This window comes from Prionailurus viverrinus, unplaced genomic scaffold, assembly GCF_022837055.1.
Source record: "Prionailurus viverrinus isolate Anna unplaced genomic scaffold, UM_Priviv_1.0 scaffold_40, whole genome shotgun sequence".
NCBI classification, from domain to species: Eukaryota; Metazoa; Chordata; class Mammalia; order Carnivora; family Felidae; genus Prionailurus; species Prionailurus viverrinus.
This window is the reverse complement of record NW_025927608.1, coordinates 3,877,660-3,902,058: the sequence shown is the minus strand read 5'-3', so window position 1 is coordinate 3,902,058 and position 24,399 is coordinate 3,877,660. Positions and strand designations below refer to the sequence as shown.

Here is a 24,399-nt window from a genome sequence, read left to right as displayed (position 1 = left end):
GGGTCTGTTTATACCGAGGTACCTCCTGAGATGGACAGATGTGACTGGAGTCATCTCTAGGCCATACCGTTAAGTTTAAAAAGAAGCCACAGAACACCATGTGCAGTGTGTCTACGGGGAACGAAGAACCCACAGGGAGCGAAGGGAAACGATGCGGAGGTAAATGAGGCTGAGTAAGAGGATTGCTAACGGCGTGCGCTGTGTTTACACTTCCGGCTGCTGGGTCAGAACAAGCCAAATATTCAAGTATGAGTTGTGTAGTTAACACAAAGGCAACAACCACGACTTCGCTACGAATGGAGAAGGCAGAGAGGGTGCCGGGGTGCAGGCAGCGCAGGACGCGCGCACAGATGGGGCTGTGGTCACTCGTGTTGGGGGCGGCAGGTGAGGGGGGGGGGGCAGGTGAGGCGGGAACAGGGCTCACATTCAACCGCTGAATTACTCTGACGCAGGCGACACTGAGGCAGCGCAAACGGAGGGCGGTGGGCAGGCTCACAAAGAGACGCCAGCCCCCGCGGGAGCCCTGACCAGAGGACCCTCCCCCCGGCCTCCCTCCCCCTCCCCCTCCCCTGGCCTCCCTCCCCCTCCCCCTCCCCCGGCCTCCCTCCCCCTCCCCCTCCCCCTCCCCCGGCCTCCCTCCCCCTCCCCCTCCCCGCCCGCGCAGCCTCCCCTCCCCCTCCCCTCCCCTCCCCTCCGAACTACGGCTCCCGGCGTGCCCCGGGGCGGCGCGGGCGCAGCGGCGCGTGCGCGGCGTGCGGCCGTTGGCTGGGGCGGCGGCTGCGCGGTCGCGGCGCGGTGAGGTCTGCGGGCGCTGGCAAATCGGGCCCGGGATGTAGAGCTGGCGGTGCCTGACGGCGCGTCTGACGCGGAGCTGGGTGGGGTGGAGAGTAGGGGGCGGTAGTCGGGGGTGGTGGGAGAAGGAGGAGGAGGCGGCGGCGAATCACTTATAAATGGCGCCGAAACAGGACCCGAAGCCCAAATTCCAGGAGGGTGAGTCCGGGCCCCCGGGGAGAAGCGGCCGGCGGCGCGGGAGCGGCGGGCCCGGCCGGGCGGCGGGGGCTCGGGGGCTCGGGGGCTCGGGGCCGGGGGGCGACGCGGGCCGCACCCGCGGGGCTGGCGGGCAGGGCTTTGTGCGGAAGGCGCATTGCGGCGGCGGGCCTCCCTCGGCGCGGGCGGGACGGCCGCGGGCGAGGCCGAGGAGCGCCGGGCGCGGCGGGGCCTGGGCGTGCCGGCCGCCCCGGGAGGGAAGCGGGCGCGGGCGGCCGCCCATTGTGGGGAGGCGGCGGGCGCGCCATGGCGGCGGCCGGGCGGTGATGTGGCGTGGGGGAGGGGAGGCGGCGCTCGCGCCGAGGGACCGCGCGGCCCAGGCAGCCCCCGGCCGGCGCCCCAGCCGCCTGCCGCCGAGGGGGCTGCGCCCGGCGGCGCGGCGGGGCCTGGCCGGGCCTCGCGTCTGTGGCGGGAGAGGCGCGCTGCTGCGAAATGGCCGCTGCGAGGTGGCCGCGCCATCATGGCCGCCGGCGCCCGGCGCGGGCCGCGCGCGCGCGCGCGCAGCGCCCCCTCCCGGCGGCCGCGCGCTTCGGGGCGGGCGGTGCGGGGCGCGCAGCCGGGATCCGGGATCCGGGGCGGGGCGGGGCCGGAGGGGCGCGCGGGGCTTTGTGCCGCCCGCATCCTCCGGCGTGCGGGCGCGCTCCCTGTGCGGAGACCCGGTCCCGGTGCGCCCGCGGACTTCCCCGCCCGCCCCGAGGCTGAGTGCAGCGACGCTGGACGTGCGGGGACTCGGACGCTGGCTTCCTTTGGCTTATTAATTGGCGCTTTCTTTTCTTTTTTTCTTTTTTTTTTTCTTTTTTTTTTTTTTTTTTTTGGTGAATACGCCTTGGCTGACGGTAGAACCAGACTTTGTTGGGAGATCTTTAGTGTTTACGGTTAACGCGTCTGTTCGCGTACATCAGAGTGGGGGCTTCACGGTAAAGTAAAACAGAAGTAACGTTTCCTAGCCGAGCAGGGACACCTTCACAGTACCGTTCATCGCGGTCGGTGGAGCTGCGAGTCACCGTAGACGTCCAGACGTCTGCCAAAAACACTTGTCGTTGCGGGGATTTTCAAACTTGTAGACCCCTTACCCCCACACCAAGCATGCTGTCACTTTACGGGCTATTTAAGAAGTTATCAAGGGTATTTATTTTTATAAGGACCGGCTCAGTACCTGCTTTCTCCTGCCGCGAAAAGTTGCGACTACCTCCTGTGGGTTAAGGTTTCTGTTTTTTTAATCCAGATGTTTTAGGTCAGGGATTTTTAGTCTAGAAGTTAGTGGGTAGAATATAGGTCTATCTGAAAGGAAGAGGGTTTTTTTTTTTTGTTGTTTTTTCTTTTTTTTGTCCAAGTGAGATTTTGTATTTCAATTACGAATCCATCCTCCTCTTAACCACCCCCCCCCCCCCCCCCCGCCCCCCTGCACAGTAGTGTTGGCAGTGCAGCGTGGAACATCTATTCAGCTGCTGAGTCAAAATTACGGTAGTTGTTGGATTAACCAAGAGTTGGTTCCATCAGTTAAGGAGGTCATGTAACATCAGAACGTGACAGTTAAAATGCTTTGATAACCATCTCAATATAATTGGTTTCCTCTGTAATACCACGTGTTTCAGGTAGTTACAAAAACATTCTGGGAAATGACCCATAGGCTTCGCCAGTGGCGCAGAAGGTCCATTCCTGCTGTAGGACATGGAAGGAATACCACTGAGGTTTGGAACAGTCAAGGGTGGCTTTCTGGCGAAAGTGCTTTAGCTGTGAACTAGAGGGAGGAGAGGGCCGGTAGGGGGATAACCACCCAGGAGAAGCCATGTGCTGCTGTAGTGCTGAATCAGACGAGAGTAGGAACCAAGGTGCCAGTAGTAAGGTTGGAAAGCTGCGCACCAGAGTGTTGGCCCTTACTTACCATCACTTTCCAGGTGTGTTTTCTACTCTTGTGTTAACGCCGAATTGCCGGGCCATCTTTAAGAAGTTATTTGGGGGCACCTGGCTGGCTCAGTCGGTTAAGCACCGGACTCGATTTCGTTTCAGGTCCTGATCTCATGGCCTTGGGTTTGAGCCTCACGTCAAGCTCCGAGCTCAACATGGCTTGGAGTTCTCTCTGCCCCTCCCCTTTTGCACACACTTACTCTCTCTTTTTTTCTAAATAAACTTTTAAATGTTGTTTATAAGATGTGTTCAGGGAATGCCTTGAAAGGAAAAAGTACTACCCTGTTGGTGGTAACAGAATTGAATTAAGACACTGCAGAAGAATTGAGCGTATGTGATGGTGGAAATATGAATGATCAGAAATAGTACTTCTTTCATGATTCCCTTAAACTTGGAGGTTTTTCTCACTTAATGCTCAGCATTTGTTAGATAAGCGGTTTTTAAGCGTGGTGACTATTTTGTACTGGACTTGATCCTCTCTTTCAAATTCTCTTCCAGCACATGGTAAAGAAAACTGTTTAGGCCTTGTCAGGAATTCACAGGCTGGTGGTAGCTTGTTAGTGTTCTTGGTGAGCATAGACCAGTGGGAGGATGGCGCCTTGGAATCTCAACCTTGAATTTGAGAGCATTGGGTAGAATTACTTTCGTCTTAGGATACTAGAACCATTAAGAGTGGAGAAAGGCTGCAAAAGCCTGATAACCATGGTTTGCTCTCTTCCCCAATTACCAGTCTTTTTCTCCAGTTTTATTATGAGAAGTAGGCCATAGGCGTTTGTTATCCTGGTGAGTCAAATGCCTCCAAGAAGGCTGCCATCCGTCAATGCACTAGTAGCTGCAGTGGAGGTCAGAAGGGCCCCAGCCCCAGTACAGTTGTCTTTGGAGGCAGCCAGGAAGACGGAGGAATAAGGCCCTTTCCACGGTGTCTTTAAAATGTACCTGAAGAGGGGCGCCTGGGTGGCTCAGTCGGTTGAGCGTCCGACTTCGGCTCAGGTCATGATCTCGCGGTCTGTGAGTTCGAGCCCCGCTTCAGGCTCTGGGCTGATGGCTCAGAGCCTGGAGCCTGCTTCCGATTCTGTGTCTCCCTCTCTCTCTGCCCCTCCCCCGTTCATGCTCTGTCTCTCTCTGTCTCAAAAATAAATAAATGTTAAAAAAAAAAAAAAAAATGTACCTAAAGAGTGAGGTTAGGAGACACAGGTCCAATCTTTGCTGCTGCTGTTTGTTTGCTACACCTTATTCATGTCCCCAGGGTCTCAGTATTCAGTGGTGGCTCCACTTTGGATGGGCCGTAGCCACTGGAACACACTCCAAAGCTGGTCTAAACCCCCCTCCTTCCAGTTCGTGTTTTGGTTAATATTCCCACCAGCCTGGAAGTCAGTTTAAACTTTCTGTTTTTTGCTTGGTTGTCCTTAATTTCTCACTGCTTTTGGTTCAGATCTATTTCTTCCCATGGACTGCTGGCAGAAGTCTTTGATTTGTTTCCCTATTTCCAGTCTCCATTGAAGCTCTGCACAGGCCCATCTTCTGGCACGTTCTTCAGAGGGGAACCACTGCACGGGAATTACAGAGAACTTTGAGCAGAGTAACATTACTCAGCCTGCTCGGGAGGTTCTAATACAGGTCTCTGGTGAAGCTTGAGAATCTGTAGTTTTATTATTTTTTAAATTTATTTATTTATTTTTGAGACCGAGCCAGCTGGGGAGTGGGGGGAAGGGAGAGGGAGAATCCCAAGCAGGCTCTGAGCTGTCAGCGCGGAGCCTGACTCAGGGCTCAGTCTCCCAAAACGTGAGATCATGACTTGCGCCAAGGTCAAAGAGTCAACACTTAACTGACTGAGCCACCCAGGTGCCCAAAAAATCTGTAGTTTTAAAAACTCCAAGAGATTCTTGGTCAGATTTGGGAGTTCTTACAGGATAAAGTCCACACTTCATTACATGACATAGAAGGCAGGCACACCATGATCTGTTTAACATTGATTTCTACTTTTACGTGTTCATCTTGTGCTCCAGTGATAGTGGACTATTTATATTCAAATGGTAAGGAGTGTGATAGTGTCACCTTGTCATGTTTCTGTGCTGCTGTACCCATTGTTTCCTTAGTAGCTGATCACTCCTATTGCATGTGAAGATAAAAATATGAAATCCAGCGAATTGTGCAAAAACTATTTGCTTCCATATCTGTGTCCCCCATTGATCTGATGGTGCTCAAACAGGTACAGGAAAGACTGGGTATAAATATGTTGAAAATGAACGTACGGATTTGCTTTAGGATAACTTTTTTTTTTTTTTTTTTTTTTTTAACATTTAGTTTTGAGACAGCATGAGCGGGGAAGGGGCTGAGAGAGGGAGAGAGAGAATCTCAAAGCAGACTCCACAGTTAGCACAGAGCTGGACGCAGGGCTTGAACTCATGAACCATGACTTGAGCCGAAATCAAGAGTCCGACGCTTAACCAACTGAACCACCTGGCTGCCCCACAGTGGTCAGTTTTTGAAACTTACAGGCAGCAGTTATTTTTTAATATAGTGAAAATCTTGGGGCGCCTGGGTGGCTCAGTCGGTTAAGGGTCCGACTTCGGCTCAGGTCATGATCTCGCGGTCTGTGAGTTCGAGCCCCGCGTCGGGCTCTGTGCTGACAGCTCAGAGCCTGGAGCCTGTTTCAGATTCTGTGTCTCCCTCTCTTCTCTGACCCTCCCCCGTTCATACTCTGTCTCTCTCTCAAAAATAAATAAACGTTAAAAAATAAAATAGTGAAAATCTTATTGCTGTCTAGTTTCTTCAAAGTTGAACTAGTAGGTTGTTTTCGTAGGTTTAGAGCTAAAAGAGCTAACTGTGGTGGAGTACTTTTGTTACCTCTGGGTCTGATGAAGCCCAAGTAGACTGAAAATAATGTGCAAGAAATTGGTTTCTACTGTAATCAAATGTAATTTTCAGGTACTGTCAGGAATTACCTGCTTGATTTGTCTGATGAGCAGTTGGCTTCCAGGTCATCCTCTAGTCCCTTCCATTTAGTTATTCTTGCAAGTCTGAATGGTAGGTTCAACATAGAGTGTGATTTCCAAAAGTTAGAATTTTATCTGTTTTACTTGCCCAGGAAAAGGTTTGGAACCAGAGATAATAGGTAGAGCATAAGGTCCTCATTTTGGAAATATTTTAAAAATCTTATTTTCAGATGCACATTGAAACACCCAGTCCTGCCAGTAGGTAGTTACTGTAGATTTTATTGGCTTAGTAGGTGGTAGACTATCTGATGATCCAAATAGATTGATAGTCTAATACATTGATTTTTGCTGTTTACATCACTTCCTAAGGTGTGTTCTGTTGTAGGGTACTGTTGAAGTTTGATCTGAAGTGTTTTTCTGTACGTAGCCTTACTCTTCCGGTTTTGCGAGCAATAACAGTACAGCTGTGGTGGCCCTCACGTGCGACTCTTAGATACGAAGATAAATGAAGATTAACTCCTTTTTTTTTCTTTCTTTTTTTTACTTTTACAGGTGAGCGAGTGCTGTGCTTTCATGGGCCTCTTCTCTATGAAGCAAAGGTATGAAACCTGTTTTCCTTTGACAAGTTAGCTAAAATTATTGGTTAGATGACTTGAGTCGTAAGAGAGTTAGTTGCTCTGTTCCAACATTTGTGATTCATAGAACCCCTAGTGTTCTCTTTCTGGGTGTCTGACTGCTTGCTGAGTGGGCCAGACAAAGCATTGCCAGCTTGCCGTTGTCTCAGTGACCTGCGGAAGGCCCAGTGGTTGGAGTATTTGAGCGGAGATAAAAGACAGGTTTGTGGGAGCAAGTTGCATTGTGTTGTGAATGGCTTGTGAGGACATCTGGCCAGTGATGTGCAAGTAGCTGTTGAGTAAGCACTGAGGGATCTATTACGTTAAGGATAAAACCTAATGGTAAAAACGTGAGGACGTTTAACTTCTTTCTGTTGGCTCATCTGTCAGAGTTCGAATCGCAGGGGGCTTCCTTTCCTCTGTCAGTGTCATCCCAGTTGTGAAAGCTGGTTTTACGTTTAGCCAGAGGTGAATGAAATAGTGAATTCCCAAGTAAAAAGTGTTTTTATTTTTAGTATTTTGTTTCTGGTAATTTTTAGCGTAGATATTTATGGTGTGACTGTTTTTAAAAGTGGTTTTAAAAATGGTCTGCATAGCAATACAGCCTTGTTACATGCAATTTCTGGAGCATTCTTGGTGGGTAGTTTATGTGTGTCTGTGAAAATGGTCTTAACAATTTTGAAGTGTGTCTCCCAATAATAACCAGTTTCACTACTTTTCAGTTGTTTTGAACATATAGATGTGTGTTTTTAAAGTTCTAAAATGGCTGAATTTGGATTCATGGAGAATCCGGTCAGGAACGTCATGTGTACGTGCATAAGTCCTCGTGATGTAATCCTAATACAGTTTTAAGTAAGTTGTGAGTCCTCTTGATCATTTATATCCCAGAGTGTTATTTTTGTTGCATCAACTGTGGCACACTCCGCTTTTCTCCTGACAGCTGAAACTCCAGGGAACAAGTTTTAAATGGTGGTTGGAATAACTTAAATTGTCATGATTCTCTTGGTTGTCTCAGATAAAGACTTTTAATCCATGACGGAGAGTCGTCACTTTGACTTGTCATAGTTAATACCTTTAATGATTTGTTCTAATTTGTTTGGCTGCTTTTAAGAAGAACATAAAATGTTTTTCATCTGTCACTTTGCTGGTTGCTGATATTTTGCAGCAAAACAGTTTGCCTTCCATAAGTTAATGGCGCTTTCTAATAATAGAAAGGCACTGTCTAAATAATTTTCTTTAGCTGAATTTGGTTTTTGAAATAAGTACTAGTTTCTGGCTGGCTAGACTTTGAGAAAGTGCAAAAATGACTTTCATTAGCTGTTCTCAGAGAGCTCCTCCAGCCCATTGAGTTAAGGGTCGGGGGATCTTTTATTACAGTTTTCAGCTTTGCTGGGCTGACTTCCACAGATTGTGACTCTAAGGCAGCTGTAGGATGGCAATGTATGCAAGTAACCTGAGATCCTGGATGATTTTCTGTTTGGCAGTCCTGCTCTCTTGTGCTCGTTTTGGTCCCCAAGGTTTGAGTGGAGTGTCTGAAAGATTGCATACTTGAAAATCATCCAGGTAGTTGTCGCCTTTTTCAAAAACGATTTCTGAGTGAATTTTCTCTTTTTTATTTCAGTGTGTAAAGGTTGCCATAAAGGACAAACAAGTGAAATACTTTATACATTACAGTGGTTGGAATAAAAAGTGAGTATTAGTATTAGATCTTTAAAAGCAATTGTATCTCTTAACAAGGTAGCTTGTGTCGTGTGTGTCACAAACGCATGCTGCTTTCTTTTTTTTTAATTTTTATTAAAAACATTTTTGTAACATTTTTTAAGTTGGTTTATTTATTTTGAGAAAGAGATGAAGTGCCAGTGGGGGAGGGTCAGAGAAAGGGGGGGTAGAATCCCAAGTAGGCTCTGTGCCGTCAGCACACAGCCTGGTGCGGGGCTCGAACTCATGAACCGTGAGATCGTGACCTGAGCTGAAGTCGGATGCTTAAGCAACTGAGCCATCCAGGTGCCCTGCACACCCATGCCTCTTAATTTTTGGATGGTTTCACTACATATTGAAGCAAGGGTGAAGCATTTGTGGTATGATGAAAATAATAGACATAAAGGTACCCACCATTTCATTTTAAAGTCTTTGGATGATTTCTTGTGTTCTAGTGTAATGTCTCATCGTTAGTCAACCAACTGCTCTTTTTTTCTGGTTTTGGTTCATTTTAGGACAGCTTGAGTTTTTTTTGCCTTAGCACCCACGCAGTTATGTATGTATGTTACTGCAATTAGTTATATTCAGAGCTAGTTGGATTATTCTACTTGGAAAAGGAAAAAGGTTGCCTCATTAGGAAGTAGTGACAAACTTGTATTCTGAATTTTGGTAACATAAATGTTGGCAGAGAGTGATTTCCTGTGGTTCATTTTTTAGAATATGGTTTAATACAGATACAGAGATTTAATTGCCTAATTAAACTTAATTTTTCACCTTGAAGAGTTAGACTTTTCTTTTAAAGGAGTGGTGTATTGATCCGTTATGGCGAGTAGACAGTGGTCACAGATTGAACGCGTTCTAGAATATCAAGCCAGTGGGGAGCTCTTTTTCAGCGATGGGTCTTTCTTCTTGGGACCCACAGATACAGCACATCTAATAGTTTACTCGTTTCTGATGCCTGAAATGGAATATCCTGTAATTTGTACTATGAGAGGTTTTAAATTACTTTTATTAGTGTGTTTTGTCCTTCAAAAATTGCCAGAAAGTAGTTTTTTGGGGGTCGTTTTCTGGCACCTTTGAAGGCTTTGTGTCCCTTGAGCTGTGCTCTGGTACCGAGTTCTCCGTGTGAACAGGCTGTCAGGTTGGAGGATTACTCTGTTGCTATGGAAGGAGCTATTGTCTATGACTTTTACTGGCCCTGTGACTTTGGTCTTGTTTCATGTGGTCCTTTGCCAGGTGATCCAGCCCAGTTTTATTTGTTAGAAGAATTTTTTTTTCACAAAATGCTGTTAGCTGAGAAGAAATACCAGACCCTTTTTTTCCATTAGTATAGTTGTAGAAAGGTGGAAATCTAAAATGTGTCAAAGTACATTCCTGACAACTTGTAATTTTTTCCCATTTAATAATTAAACTACTTCTAATAACGGCGGGTAAGATTTTAAATATTGAGAAATTGGGAAAATAATGGAGAAAATGATCGTTTTGGGTTTTTTTGTTTGTTTTGAGAGAGGGACAGCATGAGTGGGGGAGGGGCAGAGAGAATCCCAAGCAGGCTCTGCTCTGTCAGCCCAGAGGTTGACTCTGAGAGAGCCTGACCTGAGCTGAAATCAAGAGCTGGATGCTTAAAACTCCCATGCGCCCCCAAAACTATCCTTTTGTCTTAGAGAAGTAAACTGTGATTTTTAAATGTGATTTCAGTATTAATGCTAAATTATTTCTAACATCCAGGAGAGTTTACCATATGGCTCCTAGTGTATGTTGTAGTTTCCTATTGAGAAAATGTTAAGCTCTAGTTCAGTCTCGTAATAGACTTACTTTACACACCGATACTATGTCAACATCGGTAAGGTTGAGAGTATTACCATGTGATAAGAATCTCCATTCTCTACAGGCAATAGAATGTCGACTTTATGCATGTTACGTGTAGGAAAGTTAAAGTTCATCCAGGAAATCAAAGAAAAATAGTAAATTCATGGCATAGGTTTGCCCTCATTCCCATTTAAATAATTGTTTTAGGATTTGTGTTTTAATTCTTTTATGTATAATATTTTGTATAAAATTACATGTAGATGTGTATGGCTTTAAGACTGGATTTTGAGTGGCATTTGTAGCTTATGAGAAATTGAAACTGCCAAATGATTGTATTTCCTGATTTTATAACTTTAAAATAATGTTTTTCCCTTTGTTAGAGTTCAGTAACACAGGTAAATGATAGACTGCATAGATTTTGTTTTGCTCTTTGTAAAGCTAATTTTATATATTAATTCCTTGGAAAAAGAATTTAAAAATGGCACTCAACATTGGAGATATTTCATATCTTCATAGGTGTAAAATTGAGGATATTAATGAACAAAGGTAGATGTGTTTTTTGTAGTTGATTTGGAACATAGATAAACAGACATAATGTTGGAAAGTTGGATTTTTTTTGTGAGTAGAGAAGCCTTGAAGCCCATTTTGAAATGGGAGCAGTTATTCAGCAGCCCAGCAAGTGTGTTATGTGTGTGTTTTGTTTTGTTGTTTTTTTTTTTTTTTTTTTAGTGCTGTGTAAGCAGTGTCACTGGTCATTGTGATTGTGGGGGTTAGTGACAAGCCACCTTTAGAAAATTCTGAACTTGTTTAATGTTTGTGACCTATAAAAATTTCTGAGTGTTTGGCTTTCACTTACTATCCTAGTAGTGACGTTCCTCAGAACAAAAAATGTCATTTAATTTTCCTGTGGTTCAGCAAGGGTTTTAGCTTCTGACACATAAAGGAAACGAGGATTGATTTGGTCTTTACTTTTTCATTAAATTTTTTTTTTTTTTTTTTTTTTAAGTAAACCCTGTGCCTACCATGGAGCTCAGACTCACAAACCTGAGATCAGGAGTCGTATGCTTTACCTACTGAGCCTGCCAGGGGCCCCTTGATTTGGTTTTTAGATCAAAGTTATTTTAGATGCATTTTTTATCAGAGGGGGAAGGGATTTGCCGGGAACTACAATGGAGTTAGGTGGTAAATAAAAATTTTCCAGCTCTGCCTAATTCAGAGAGAGTTGGAATAGATAGATGTATAAATAAAAATCAGATTCTCGTTTTGAAAATGGTTTGTAAGATTTTTTTAGAAAGTCATACAACAAAAGCCCAATCTGCAAATTGGAATTTTTAAAACTTTAGTTAAGTACATACTTTTTTCACAGTGGATAACATATTTGCACAGTAGATAACATATTTCTAAATTTTCAAAAACCTTACCGGAACTCGTTGACACAGACATTTAAATATTCCATCGGTAAATAAATCTTAATAAAGCTTAAGCTAAATTCTGCACCTAGTTACTGAGATTACTTTGTACTATGCTGTCTGTATCAGAAGTGCTGTGAGGCCCAGGCGCTCTGAAAAAACTTTGAAGACACGTGAGGATATTGTAGCCCTTTTTCCTGTTCCTGAAGGAGCTCCCTCAGTACACCACCCCCTCCTGACCTCTAGGTAAATGCATGTTTTAAAGTTTTCTCTAGGAAATCATGTTGAGGATTGCTTTTTAATTATTTATTCTTCTTTTGGTTATCTTGTGTAAGAGGTCAGAGGTGGGAAATCATTTTCTTTGGATACATCTATTTGTGTCACTAAAGGAGCTCCCTCAGCAGGAGAAAGGCACTTTGCATGAATAGTTAAGCATTCCCTAAAAAATACCTTGTTTTTGTTTTCCCCTTTGGAAAAAAACACATCAGAAATCTTGTTTTGTGGTTAAAAAGTTTTTTTTAATATTTATTTTTGAGAGAGCGAGAGAGAGCACACATGGCGCGCAAGCGGGGAAGGGGCGGCTGGTGGGGGGACAGAGGATCAGAAGCAGGCTTTGCATGGACAGCAGTGAGTCTGATGTGAGGCTCGAACTCCACAACCTCAAGACCGTGACCTGAGCTGACGTCGGACACTCAAGTGACCGAGCCCCCCAGGTGCCCCGACGCTCGGACATCTTGAAGGAAGGAGCTTTTCTAACTGCCAGAATGCTTATTTAAAGAGTGGTCGGTTCTTCCTTTTGATGTTTAGGAAGCCATCTCTGGTTCTGTGCGTTCATGAGTGAGTGAAGGTTGAGGATGATGTAGTCTGATAAACCATTGTAATCATTTGATTTACAGTATTTGCTGAGTTGGTGTGGATGATATTTGTGATAGACCTGATAGATTTCTGACAGACCTTGAGTGCTTTTTATGGTTCGGACTCTGAACTGTTTGACATGTATTATTTCTCGTAATGATACTGTAAGGGTAGGCACTGTTATCTCCCATTTTATAGGTGATGAAAGTGAGGTACAGCTAGTTCTGTAACTTTGCTGTTACGTAGTTAGCTAACTAGCTGATCAATTTTCCTTCTTTAAGATGGCAGCTTCTTGTGGACTCCCATGCTTCACTTTTTTTTGGAAGTTAAAATTCTTAAGATCTCTTTATTCCGTAAGGATAATTACTTAAGGACTCTTTTTTTTTTTTTTTTTTTTTTTCTCTTTAGAGAGAGAGGGCGCAGGGCACAAGTGAGCCAGGGGCAGAGAGAAGGATCAGAGAGAGAAGCGGGGCTCACCCAAAGTGGGATTCGAGGTCACCTGAAGCGGGGCTCGAGCTCATGAACTGTGAGATCATGACCTGAGCAGAAGTCAGATGCTTAACCGCCTGAGCCACCCAGGCGTCTCTGCTTAGGGACTCTTAATGTTAAGTGCCATACTGTACTCATTTTAAGAAAGGATTTGAATAATCTGTTTTTGGAATCTGGCAGTTAAGGTTTAGGGTGCTGCTTTTGAGGATGTAGTTTCTTTCTCTTACAGCACAGATTTTCACAGGATTTTCATTTCAGTTGAGAACGGATTTGTAGTCCCAATTAATTAAATCTCAGAGAAATCCAGAGTCTTGCCTCTTGGATCTCTACAAGTAATTGGAGGCAGGGTCTGAATAGTAGTAAAAATGTCTTTGAATGATAATTTAACTTTCGTCTTTTACAGTTGGGACGAATGGGTTCCAGAAAGCAGAGTACTCAAGTATGTGGACACCAATCTGCAGAAACAGCGAGAACTTCAAAAAGCCAATCAGTAAGTTTGTTTTGGCAACATGAGTAGGAAGAGAAATGTCTGTATATTAGTTCTGGGAAGTGGAATGAACAGTAGAAATCCTGTGGCCTGCCTGCCAAAAAAATGATTCTTGGTACCTGTCAGCTGCCGTGTTGTGGCTTTGACTTCAATCAGAGAAGCCTTTCCTAGAAAAAAGGAAGGAGTAGCAGGCCAGTCATTTCTAGTCTGTCCATAGAGTTAGGTAGGCAGCATCAGGATGTTGGTAATTTCTGTAGTTGGAAATGCACTGTGATCTTGTTGGCTCCCGGACTCTGTGGGAGTTCTACTTGGGAAGGGCACAGGGGATCTCAATTTGAATATAAATTTCAAAATGGGATCAAGCTGGCACAATTATTTTTCCATGTAAGTACTCATTTGATGACAACTTCATTGGACTTCTCTTTGAAGGGAGCAGTATGCAGAGGGGAAGATGAGAGGCGCTGCCCCAGGGAAGAAGACCGCCGGCCTGCAGCAGAAAAGTGTTGAAGTGTAAGCAGACCTGTTCTAATTTGGCGTATCGTTATGGAAGTGACCGTTCTAGAAGTGAGCTTCAAGCTCCATATACCCATCGTCCTGTATTAGAGTTCATTGAAAATGGAACCTGGGACATTTCAACTTGAAAAATGCCAATGAGCACTCCTTTCTCAAGCGTTCAGTTGTTTGAAAAGACATAATAATTACATATCCCTTAATTTCCCTTAGCAGGTTTTCTACCCTCCCCCCCCCCCTTTGTTTTATGGCGAAATATACATAACATAAAGTTTACCTCTAACTCATTTTTAGGTGTATAATTCAGCAGCATTGAATACACTCACTTTTTTTTTTTTTTAAGGAAGAGTCTATTAAAGAATTGCTTTATTAATACAAAACGTACAAACTATTAAGTGCTAAGAAATTCAGATATCTAAGTCATAGCAAAACAGGTGGCAGTTCAACATCCAGGGTCGACAGAACGCTTGGAGACTGCCACAGATTAGACTCCCATGGTTGAGAGGGCATCTTCAGAGGTGACGTGTGTGGGGGGGGCAGGTATAACAGCTTTTCAAGTTCCCTCTTCTCATCAAGGATCATGAGAGGCACTCCATTCAAGGGGAGGTGTGCAATCTGGTGCTCTGCAAGCAGGTCAAAACTCTCAAAATCTAAAGGATTGAAGGGAAAGAATTTTTCTATTTCAGGATAGGTGTCGTCCGAGGCTGGAACAGTGCTTTTTGCTTTGACAGTCTTCTCAGTTACCTTTTTGGCAGAGAAGAGCTTAGAGAAAGGATTGCAAACAACACCAGCAGTTTATTATGTGAAATCTGTTGCATAGGTTGAGAAATTAGCTTGCTTCTTAACATAAGCAAGAAAGTTGAAACAAGAATGTCAGAGTCTGTTGGCATTCATTCAAGTGTAGTTTATAGATGTTACGAGTTAGGGTTGGTTGTCCGTGTTGTTTCGTCGTTTTCATGGTAGAGCGAGTGGGTCAGGAATGTGTGTGTAAAAGCTCCTGGTTGCTCTCGGTCCTCACGTGTTCTTTTTTTTTTTAATTTTTTTTAATGCTTATTTTTGAGAGAGACAGAGCGCGAACAGGGGAGGGGCAGAGAGAGAGAGAGAGACACAGAATCCGAAGCAGGCGCCAGGCTCCGAGCTGTCAGCACAGAGCCGGACGCGGGGCTCAAACTCACGAACTGTGAGATCATGGCCTGAGCTGAAGTCGGACGCTTGACCGACTGAGCCACCCAGGCGCCCCGGTCCTCACCTGTTCTTGACATCAATTAAGTAAAAGTTCATAGTTTAGTCTGACCCGGAAATACTGTTCAGACTGAACACAGATACTTGTGTTCCAGAAGTTAAACTTAGAGAAACAGGAAAAAACCTGTACTTTCAGATAGGTGGCCAGCTTTTTGTATTTGTAACGGAACATAAGTTAATTTGAGTTGTAAAATGAACCTTTTGCTCTAAATTAGATGAGTACAGTTAATAACTTATAAATACTTAAAAAAAATTTTTTTTTAATGTTTATTTTATTTTAGAGAGAGACAGAGCACAAGTAGGGGAGGGGCAGAGAGAGAGGGAGACACAGAATCTGAAGCAGGAAGCAGACTCCAGGCTCCGAGTGGTCAGCACAGAACCGGACGCGGGGCTCAAACTCATGAACTGTGAGGTCATGACCTGAGCCAAAGTCGGTTGCTTAACCAACTGAGCCACCCAGGTGCCCCTATAAATACTTTCTAAAGCTGTAGAAGGGTCAGCATACTCCAGTGTTATGGTTGGGTCTCCCCAGATAGAGTCCATAATCTTGGGCTTTTTGCAAACCATTTCCTTGCATTCTGTAAGTAGTTGTATGTGGAATTAAAATGAGTAGTTTACTGTTTGCCGGTTGGTAAATAAACGAGTGAAGTTGCGCTTGGAGATGATGACTAAGAGGAAGGAGATGTTGGTTTCAGAAGGAAAGAGCTTATTAGGTGTCAAAAAGGAAGGACTATGTACTAGGGAGAAAGAGGGTGGAACATTGTGGGCCAGTGAGGGTGGAACATACACATTTACCAGTTCACTGAACATACACATTCACCAGTTTACTGAAGTAATGGCGAATGTTGTCTTTTGGAACTTGGATTTTGTGGAACTAGTAGGGTAACATAAACAACAGTATGGTTATAATTTACGTGCTGTGAGCTTATAAATTAAGAGTATAATCCTAAAAGTCTCCCGATGTGGTTTTGGTTTATTTTTCTATTATATGGAGGGAGGTGTGAATTTAGCCAACTGTCAATGAAAATTCTTAATGTCTGAGCAGGGGAACTATATTTACAGCCTGATCTTCTCATCCAAGGCAGTGTTTCTCTGTGAACTTAACCCTGGTAAAAGGGAATGTATGGGGGCGGGTGTACTAGCAGTAATCACATATTTTTCTTTTTTTTTTCCTTCTCCTTTTAGGAAAACCAAAAAGAACAAACAGAAAAGTAAGAATATTAACTTGGTTAAAAATAATTATTTTACCTTTGTAACATTTACATTTTGAAATCAGTGTTAAGCTTTAAGAGTTAGAAAGTTTTGAGAGTAAGCTTACCATGTTTGGTGATCTCAAAGATGACTCACAACAGTGTACATAGTTAGGTACATAGTAGTAGAGAGCCAACTTTGAGAATTCTTTTTACAATGGAAAAACCTTGTAAACGTTTATTATTTTCATGTTCTTTAGTCTTAGTCATTGAGAAGATAGTATTTTTTAATAAATGTAAGATAATGTTGCTAAATGTTACTTTATTTATTTATTTTTTGATGTTTATTTTTGAGAGAGACAGAGACAGAATGCGAATGGGTTGGGGCTGGGAGAGAGGGCGGCACAGAATCTGAAGCAGGCTGCGGGCTCCGAGCTGTCAGCACAGAGCCTGACGCGGGGCTCGAACTCACGAGCTGTGAGATCATGACTTGACCCAAAGTCGGACGCTCAACTGACTGAGCCACCCAGACGCCCCACTAAATGTTGCTTAATGCTAAATGATAGAACAATTTACAAAAGTTGTATTTTTGGTAGGACTGCGATTCTTTAGATTCAGGTAACACCTGTGTAATGGAAAAATAAGAAAGAGGGTTTATCGGGAAAGTATTTTCCTTAAGAGTGTCTCCTGTATTAAGCCGAGACCTCCTGTCCTTGTCCTGCATGTGTCTAGCACCTGGAAATGGAGATGGTGGCAGTACCAGCGAGACACCTCAGCCTCCTCGCAAGAAAAGGGCCCGAGTGGATCCTACCGTTGAGAATGTGAGTTTTTAACATTACGAATAGCATGTTAGTGTTTCTAGTCTGTGCAATAAAATAGTCAGAACTTCAGTCTTGAAAACATTGTTAACATGGTTAACTACTGCGATGAAAACATTCCTCTTTTTTGGATCAAGGATTTTTTTTTTTATACATCTTCTGTTTTACATGTAGCTCTGCATGTGTCCCTGCTGTGTGTGTCCTCCCCAGCTCATCATCAAATATTCGTCTGTAAGCTCTATGTTCATGTACAGGATTAAATATTTCATTGGTATTCGACTGTATAGACTTACGAGTTCACGTTAAATGGTTTAGTATGTCCCAAGATGATTTAATAAACCCATAAAAAATGCCACAGAAGCTTTATCTAGCCTGCTTATGTGTGTGTGAATATGAGTTTAGAATTCTTTTTTTTTTTTTTTTTAATTTTTTTTTTTTTTCAACGTTTATTTATTTTTGGGACAGAGAGAGACAGAGCATGAACGGGGGAGGGGCAGAGAGAGAGGGAGACACAGAATCGGAAGCAGGCTCCAGGCTCTGAGCCGTCAGCCCAGAGCCTGATGCGGGGCTCGAACTCACGGACCGCGAGATCGTGACCTGGCTGAAGTCGGACGCTTAACCGACTGCGCCACCCAGGCGCCCCGAGTTTAGAATTCTTAAGTGATAAAATGTCTTGTTTCTGATTTCCAAAATTAGGAATTTGGAAGTGTGGTTTTAATTTTCAACTGACAGTTATATTTCTGAAGCTGAGGTTAGGAAGCAATGGTATACTCCTAAAGAGTGTATGTTTTGAAAATAGGCAACTTCAGGCAGTTATTGAAGACTTCATTAGAAGTCAGGACACTTAATTTTATGTGTAAAGAAGTAACTTTAATCTGTATGGGATAGTCCTTGGCTATTAAGAGAAGCTTCTTTTTTCCCAGCAGCTTAGCTGTAGGGCTTTTTCATTTACGATTTTTGAAATGCCAACTCTGGCAGTCCATTTGAGTACTTGAACTAATTCAGGGGAGCCTGGGTGGGCTCGGTTGAGCGTCCAACTCTTGATTTCAGCTCAGGTCATGATCCCAGCCCAGGGTTGTAGGATCAAGGCCCAAGCTGGGCTTCAGATTAGGCTCCAAAGCTGACAGTGCAGAGGCCGTCCTGCTTGGGATTCCCTTCCTCCCTCCCCCTCCCTCCCTCCCTCCCTCTCTCCCTCCCTCCCTCCCTCCCTTCCTCTCCTCCTGCCCCTTCCGTGTGCGCTTATTCACTCTCTCTGTAAAATTAAAAAATATATACGTATGTACTTGGTGCCTCTAACTATTGAGAAAAACCCTGAATTTTGGTGTTGTTATTGAGCGAGAAAAGACAGATTTTTAATGCCCTTCCCTTTTCTGTTCAGGAGGAAACATTCATGAACAGAGTTGAAGTGAAAGTAAAGATTCCTGAAGAATTGAAACCGTGGCTTGTTGATGATTGGGACTTAATTACCCGGCAAAAACAGGTACCTTGAAAGCTACACAGATTGTAACCTGTAGGGTATGTTCTTGCTGATGTGGAAACAAATTTTAAGGAAAAAATTGTATAGACTTGGCTCTTGAAGGGGTGTGATTGATGAATATTATTTTAATTCAGAGACTGAATAGTTTGATCATCAGAGGGCATGTCTTGGAAAGGATAGAAGAAATCCATGAGTTTTTAGTGAGAAAAGGTGGCAATAACTCGGTTTTGGAGCTTTCTAGGATAGGAAGCCCTGAAAACTGGTAAACACGAAGTAGCACGTGGTTTCTGTTCTGTCACTGAAAATGGGGTGTCCTCACGTGGTGTTGCTGCTGCTGGGCTGTAGGAAGCACACAGTTCTCTGCCAAGTGTTCATGGCCTCCCAGACAACCTGAGTGTTCTGGCCGAGACGTGTGGTTACTAGTGGAAAGGAAATCGGGGCTTTGTGAGGTACGTGTGTGACGTTGCAAGAGTGTGGTCCTAGACCTCAAGTGGAGAACTTTATAGGACAGATGCACCAAGTACTTAGAATGAACAGCATGGGCGGGAGTGGGGATGTGAAGATTTGGGGATAAGGAGACTTACGAGACCTCCATTGTATACAAATGTGGACTCTGTTTGGTTCTGATTCGGTTCTGGAGCTGAACTACTGCGTTCAAACCTTGGCTTTACCACTTAGAGTTTGGACAAGTTACTCGGCTCGGTAGGTCTCTGCCTCACACTAAAGATGTGAGCACGACCTCAGAGTTCACGTATGCTTCAAGCGGGGTGTGGCACATGGTACACACAGGGTACATAATGACGGTGTCTTGGAGGTGCATTTCTGCGTGGTGCATTCCCTCCGTAGTGAATGGTGTGTGTGTGTCCGACAGATGCCAGTCTTTAGAGCTGTGGTGTCCAGTACGGCAGCTGCTGGTCACATTTCGCTCCTTCCTTGAAATTAATAAAAATTTTTAGTTCCTTAGCCGCATTACCCATGTTTTAAGTGCTGGAGAGTGCCATTTCCTGTTTGTAATACTGTTAGGTGGTCTTTTATTGCCTTAAGACTTTTCTGTTGTAATTTTTCTGTAAAAAGAACACTAGTATTCAGGTGTATTTTTTTTACAGCTGTTTTATCTTCCTGCCAAGAAGAACGTGGATTCCATTCTAGAGGATTATGCAAATTACAAGAAATCTCGAGGAAATACAGATAATAAGTAAGAATATACAAATCTTTCAAGTGCATAGAAAGACATTTTAAGTATTCTTCTTTCCAAATCTTAATCTTTTGAAGTGTCCACTTCCTCTAAATGCCATCAGAAACTAGCAAAATAGAATTTCATTGGTTTGACCTGGAGTTTGGTTGGCAAACTTTTTCCTTAAAGGGCAGATGGTAAACATTTAGGTAAAAGTGAAGCTATTATGTGTTAAGTGCATAATATAACCATTTAAAATACAGTTGTTTGAAAATGTAAAAGCCATTCTCAGCCTGAAGGCTGTGGTTTACTTAGCACTGGTTTATTTTTGGAATTGATTTCCCTTGTGCTTTTGTTTAAATCTCTTGTTTAAAAAAACCTGTTGGGTAAAAATTCATCGTCATTAGTTCAGCCTTCAACTCTGGTCCCTTGCTCTTGTATGGGTTGAATTAATCCCCATTTCTCAGTTGTCCGTGACCTGCTTTGCAAGTACACATTTCTGTCTTTGTCAGGGAGTACGCTGTGAATGAGGTGGTGGCCGGCATAAAGGAGTACTTCAATGTGATGCTGGGGACTCAGCTGCTCTACAAATTTGAGAGGCCGCAGTACGCGGAGATTCTCGCAGACCACCCGGACGCGCCCATGTCCCAGGTGTACGGGGCGCCACATCTACTGAGATTGTTTGGTAATGTGCCATTGAGAAAAAAACTTTTTTCTTTGGGTTTTTGATGTTTTTGTCTTTCCTAATTAATCTGAAGGGGTTACAGAAAATAACATTCTAAAATACTCCATTTCAGTTTGAGCTTTTTATTGAAAATGTTATCTAAATCTGTTTCAAAGTTAGCATCTCTGAGACCATGTATTTTAAAAGAATCTGTGATGGGGACGCCTGGGGGGCTCAGTCGGTTGAGCGTCTGACTTCGGCTCAAGTCATGATCTCGCGGTTCATGGGTCTGGGCCCCACGTCGGGCTCTGTGCTGACAGCTCGGAGCCTGGAACCTGCTTCCGATTCCGTGTCTCCCTCTCTCTGCTCCTCTGCTACTCGTGCTCTGTCTCTCAAAATAAATGCTAAAAAACAAATTTAAAGGAATCTGTGATGATTGTGTTTGGTCACGTAATGCCCGTGGTGCTCCCTTGGATGTAATTTTGACTACATTATCTTATCTCCACAGTACGAATTGGAGCCATGTTGGCCTATACTCCTCTGGACGAGAAGAGTCTTGCATTGTTGCTGAATTATCTTCATGATTTCCTAAAGTAAGTGTAACAGTATGCCTGAAATTGGAAACATGAATTAGTACAGTGCCCTGAAACTGGCTCTGACCTGTCAGCACTGTAGATCATAGCACGTGGGAAGACGCGAGTAAACGGGACAGAGCGGTACCGGAGTGAGTGGAGATGTCAGTGGGACATGAATGCCATGTGGACCACCGCGCGTGGCGGAGCAGCGCCTTGGAGCCGTTGGGGAAAGACGGGGACCACTGGCTAGTGTTCTGGAAGGAAACCATCAGATCCACACTTTCTGTCAGGCAGTGAAATTCTAGATGAATCACAAGTTTAAGTCTAACGTTGAAACTATTAAGATCAAGAAGAGTGGTAATATTTTTGTTTTTTTTATAGTGAGAAAAGTCTTTGTAAATAGTAAAATCAGGGGGTTTGGCTGGCTCAGTCGGTTAAGTGTCTGAGGCTGGATCTCAGCTCAGGTCATGATCCCAGGGTCATCCAGGGTTGGGAGTTGGAGCCCCGTGTCATTGGGCTCTGTGCTGACAGTGTGGAGCCTGCTTGAGATTCTCGCTCTCCCTCTCTCCCCCACTTCCCAGCTTGCACACCCATGTCCTCTGTCTCTGCCTCTCTCTCTCAAAAGAAATAAACTTTAACAAAACAAAACAAATATTAAACTCTGTATAGGAGGGGCACCTGGGTGGCTCAGTCTGTTGAGCATCTGACTTCGGCTCAGGTCATGATCTCATAGTTCATGAGTTCGAACCCTGCATCGGGCTCCGTGCTGACAGCCTGGGGCCTGGAGCCTGCTTCGGATTCTGTGTCTCCCTCTCTCTCTGTTCCTCCCCTGCTCACACTCTGTCTGTCTCTCAAGGATAAATAAAGATTAAAAAAAAATTTCTTTTAACTCAATATAGGAAATAATTTATGTAAAAAGTTAAAATTCTGTGATAAAGTAACACGAAGAAGAATTTTTAATAAAGATGATCAGACCAGTGAAAATAGGACATTGGGGTTTCACAGAACTGGCAGTACGGGGGGCTGTCAGAAATGCGTTCAGTGTCCGACGATCCAAATAGCTGTGTCTCAGTGGCTACGATTGAACGTATGAGGAGAAGGGCCGTCCTGGTTTCTTCACCTTTTTAGAGGGCATTTTGGCAGTGCCTGTTGAAAGTTCAAGTGGGAACTTAGCTGGTAGAAATGCTTAAGTGCACAAAGATTTCCAAAGACATGAGGATTTAAAATGTATGTGTATAACAATTTTTATATGTTTGCTTATTTTGAGAGCGCGTGAGCAGTGGAGGGGCAGAGAGAGAGAGAGAGAGAGAGAGAGAGAGAGAGAATCCCAAGCGGGCTCCAGACTGCAGGTGCGGAACCCGATGAAGGGGTCAAAGCCAGGAACCGTGACATCATGCGTGACCTGAGCTGAGATCAAGAGTCAGATGCTTAACTGATTGAGCCACCCAGGCGCCCCTAGACTCTGTGTGTATAATAACGAAGAATGCTAAATAGCCAAACTGCTGTTGAAGGCATGTCGGTCCGATCAGGGAAGATTCCCATGTCGTGTCCACTTAGAAAATCAAGTTGCTCTGAAGAGCATATGTGTGGTACCATTCTCGTTCATGGAGAAACATCCTTAGTGTTTGGAAAAGACCTAGAAAAGTGTGGATCATATCAAAAAGTGGGTTATTTCTTGGGCATAGTTTTGGGAGGGAAGGTCACATATTTCTGTATTTGAATTTTCTTAAAATGATACCATGTATTTTATAATTCTAAAAACTGCAGCACAAGCTTGCAAATCTATAGTCCTTGCTCTACTAGTGAGACGTAGAGTCCTCTCTTTGCCTCGGTTTCTTTGTGAAATAAACGTACTATTTACTTGATACTTCATTTCAGGTCCCTTTGATTTTTATGGTGTTCGTTTCAAATTTAAACCCGAAAGTGTCACTTTCTGAATCTGTATTTAATGTAATGAATTTCAAAGAACTAAGGAAAACATCTAGACGTTCTTTTTTCTTTTAATGTTTATTTTTGGAGGGGGTAGGGTGGAGGGGGGGGGGGGGGACACAGTCTGAAGCAACTCCAGGCTCTGAGCTGTCCGCACAGAGCCCAGTGTAGGGCTCGAACTCACGAACTGTGAGATCATGATCTGAGCGGAAGTCAGACACTTAACCCACTGAGCCACCCAGGCGCCCCTAGATGTTGTTTTAGGATACATTTGTGGGGCACCTGGGTGGCTCAGTGGGTTAAGCATCTGACTCTTGATTTTAGCTCAGGTCGTGATCTCCCGATTCAGGAGTTTGAGCCCCACATCAGGCTTTGTGCTGACGGCACGGAGCCTGCTTGGGATTTTCTCTCTCTGTCTACCCCCCCTCCCCCCCCCCCCGCTCACTTCTCACTTTCAATAAATAAACTTAAAAAAAAAGAAAAGGATACAACATTGTTTTGAGAAGATAGTCCAAGCTGTCAAGTTGGTATTCTGAAGACAGCCAGCTATTCCTGTTTTGAAATGGGGCAGCAACTCTGGACCTTTATGCATTGTTGTTTGGTCCATAACCCTGACTGAGTTGTAACTCTGGTTTCACTGTGAGGTTGCCATTATTTTAGTGTATTTTAAGAGAAATTGTTTTGTGCAGCTCTGTGCCTTGATTTGGATCAAGGTGTACGATTCTTTTTCGTCTCCGTAATGAATAATGTTTTATTTTTAGATACCTGGCAAAGAATTCTGCAACCTTGTTTAGTGCCAGCGATTATGAAGTCGCCCCGCCTGAGTACCATCGGAAAGCCGTGTGAGGCGAGGCGCTGACGCTGTTTGGATTTCTGTAAACACGGTTTTGTTTAGTCCTCCTCTTGTACAAATGATGTACTTTGCAGATGTTAGTGTATAACAGAATTGATGTTTGTTTTCTGTTTGATCTTAAACAGAGAAAATAAAAGGGGTTATAGCTCCTTTTTTCTTTTCTTTTTTTTTCATTTCAAAGTCGCTACCAGTGTATTCAGTGATGGACGACGAGAGACATACTGTAGAGTGTTTTATTGCCTAGTCGACAAAGCTGCTTTTGAATGCTGGTGGTTCTATCCCTTTGACACTCCGCACTTTTATAATATGTGTTAATGCTGTATGACAAACTGCTCTGACTCCTAGTGCCAAAGGTTCGATTCAGTGTATATACCTGAACACGCTCATCCGTCTGTGCTCTTTTTTTTATGGTGCTTCAAGTAAAGAGCCCATCCCGCAGGCTGTCCATGCTGTTCCTTAGGCATCGTCCCTTTGCTCCGATTGTTGAAGAATGGTGGCTTGTTTCATGGTTTTGTATTTGTGTCTAATGCACGTGTTAACATGATAGACGCAATGCGTTGTGTAGCTACAGTTTTCTGGAAAAGCCAACCTTTTAGGAATTGTTTTTCAGATCTTCAATAAATTTTTTCTTTAAATTTCAAAGAGCAATGTGCTTGTGTGGGTACATTTTGAGACCTCTGTACTGTGTATCCCTTTTCACGTCTAGGCAGTGGTA

General features: G+C 44.0%; 1 protein-coding gene and 1 pseudogene across 2 annotated transcripts; one reads left to right on the top strand and one right to left on the bottom strand.

The window, feature by feature from the left end:
• Positions 1 to 779: 779 nt before the first annotated feature.
• Positions 780 to 24,326, top strand: MORF4L1 (mortality factor 4 like 1). Of its 2 annotated transcripts, XM_047846711.1 has the most exons (13): positions 780 to 990; positions 6,444 to 6,490; positions 8,127 to 8,194; positions 11,551 to 11,667; positions 13,169 to 13,255; positions 13,682 to 13,762; positions 16,190 to 16,215; positions 16,927 to 17,015; positions 18,391 to 18,492; positions 19,596 to 19,684; positions 20,176 to 20,348; positions 20,836 to 20,920; positions 23,593 to 24,326. In XM_047846711.1, the coding sequence occupies exons 1-13, from the start codon at positions 951 to 953 to the stop codon at positions 23,675 to 23,677; spliced, it is 1,089 nt and encodes a 362-aa protein (XP_047702667.1). In that variant the 5' UTR covers positions 780 to 950; the 3' UTR covers positions 23,678 to 24,326. The 2 variants fall into 2 exon arrangements, with proteins under 2 accessions (XP_047702667.1, XP_047702668.1); XM_047846712.1 differs by lacking the exon at positions 11,551 to 11,667 and having other exon boundaries at positions 792 to 990.
• Positions 14,205 to 15,176, bottom strand: LOC125158982 (securin-like; annotated as a pseudogene).
• Positions 24,327 to 24,399: the final 73 nt, after the last annotated feature.